The 2,116-nt window shown below is 43.9% G+C and overlaps 1 protein-coding gene across 1 annotated transcript; it reads right to left on the bottom strand.

The window, feature by feature from the left end:
* Positions 1-496: 496 nt before the first annotated feature.
* LOC126401618 (piggyBac transposable element-derived protein 4-like) lies at positions 497-1,810 on the bottom strand. Its single transcript, XM_050062953.1, has one exon. It carries the CDS (start codon positions 1,808-1,810, stop codon positions 497-499), a length of 1,314 nt encoding a protein of 437 aa, XP_049918910.1.
* Between the last annotated feature and the right edge of the window lie 306 nt (positions 1,811-2,116).

The following is a 2,116-nucleotide window of genomic DNA, read 5'->3' as shown; positions in this document are numbered from 1 at the left end:
CAATATATTTTCCTTGTATGTGTAAGGTGTATACTGTTGTTTACTATTTTGCCTTGTTATTTCTTGTAAAAATTATATATTCCATTTGTATATCACAAATGGTGTTCAATACATCGAAATACAACAGTTTTGGGCATTTTTTTTTTAAATTCAACCAGACCTCTATATATTTCCCATTCCAAAAATTGACCACACAAAGCAACTGAATATTGAATCCAGATGGACCAGATTTATTGTTATCAAACTATAAAAAATGTTTGTAACAATAAAAACACAGGTAAAACCAAAAAAAACCCCAATAAACTTTTCTATAAAAATGCAAACTGTGGAAACACACATAAAACTAACAACTATTTACACTATTCTCCTGTAAAAATATTACTGTAAAAATGCAAACCAAAACTTTCTATAATAAAAATACAAAATGTATATACACATACGAAAATGAATCAACTATTTAAACTGTTTTCCACTTATTTACATGACCACCAGGAATTCACTGTCCATCATGCCAGAGCTGGAAGCAGCTCCTCTTAGAGGAGAGGCAGAGAGGAACCTTACACCTCCTGCAATAAACTGCTGTTTTCACCTTGGGTGTTCCAGTGTCGTGACACCTCTTGCAGTGCTTCCTGGCTCTTGTGTCCTCACTGTCATAGAAGACAGGCATGCAAGTGGTGCGAGGTGGGAGTGGTGAGGTGGCTGCTGACCTTTCAGCAAACTCTAGCATCTCCTTAGCCAACACCTCCCTGAAGGTCTTGTGGGTGAGGGGCTTTGTTTGGGTGGGGTCCTGTCTGATTTTGAACAGCTCCTTGTGCAACAAGTAGCTGTTGACAACAGCAATGTCAACAAAGTGGTAAAAAAAAGTCTTGTACCACTTCATTGTTTTGTGGTGGACACTGTAAAATCCTATGAGCGCATCAGACAAATCAACACAACCCATGTTCTTATTATAGTCCACAATGCAATCTGGAACAGGAATGGACTTGGTTTTCCAAACACCTGCCTCCTTCACTTTTCTCCTTACCACCTGTCCGCTGTAGGCTGGATGCACTGTGGAGCACATGGTCACCTCTCTCGTGTCCCTCCACTTCACAAAGAGGAGTTTGCCACTCCTGATCCATCGCATGTCCCCCCTCTCAGCCTTTTTGGGCAGACTGTTGGTCTCAGTCTTAGGGAAGCCAATGCGATTGGTCCTTATGGTCCCACAACAGCCAAAGTTCTTTTGGGACAGATCCGTGAAGAGAGTGGGGCTCGTGTAAAAATTGTCTGTGTATAATATGTAGCCGCTGCCGAGGAGAGGAAAATGTAGAAGGTCCATAATGGCAGAATAACTCAAACCGTGGCCTGTGGGAGACTCACTGTGTAGCCAATAGATGCATCCGCCAGGACAAAGAGTTTGTACCCCAACTTTGTGGGCTTGTAACTTCATATACTGTTTCATACTGCTCCTGGCTTTGCTGACGACCATCCGCTCATCAATGGACAAAGTTTTGTATGGCTGGAAATGGGCCTTGCAGGCGTTCACCATCTCCGTGTACAGGGGCTTTAGTTTGAAAAGTCGGTCGTACTCAGCAGTGTTCTTTTTTTTATTATTTTCTTCATCTTCTTGGGGATTACTGAGGTGAAGTGACCACAAAATTGCTTCAAAGCGGTCCCAGGACATCTTGTCACTGGGGAAGGGGAAGTTGTATGGCCATTTCTTCCTCCAGTAATCAGCCCTGTGGTGGACTGTCACAAGCCCAGTGAAAATGATTATTGCCAAAAATATATAGAAATCCTTCACCGTGAGCACTTCCCACTTGAAATGCATCCCCGCTTGTTTCCTTTTGACTGCGTTGGCATTTGTGTTGTCAATTACTGTTCTAACAACAGAGCCAGTGAAAAAAAGCTTGAACAGGTTGATGGGTGACTATGCTGTGGTGGTGTCAAATGTTGGTCCAGGTGTCCTGGCCGGCATGAATCTGAGAGGGTCGGGCTCGGTGTCCTCCTCCTCTCTGGTATGAGACCTGTCCTCCTCCTCACTCTCCGTAATTGTCGACCTCCTTTTCCCTGGCGCCTTTTTAGCTGGAGGAGTGGAGCATCCTCTCTTCCGCTGAGTGGTGGTGGGGGGGGGGCT

This window comes from Epinephelus moara, chromosome 2 (assembly GCF_006386435.1).
Source record: "Epinephelus moara isolate mb chromosome 2, YSFRI_EMoa_1.0, whole genome shotgun sequence".
Taxonomy (NCBI): Eukaryota; Metazoa; Chordata; class Actinopteri; order Perciformes; family Serranidae; genus Epinephelus; species Epinephelus moara.
Note: the sequence above shows the minus strand (reverse complement) of the source record. Positions and strands in the feature narration are given on the sequence as shown.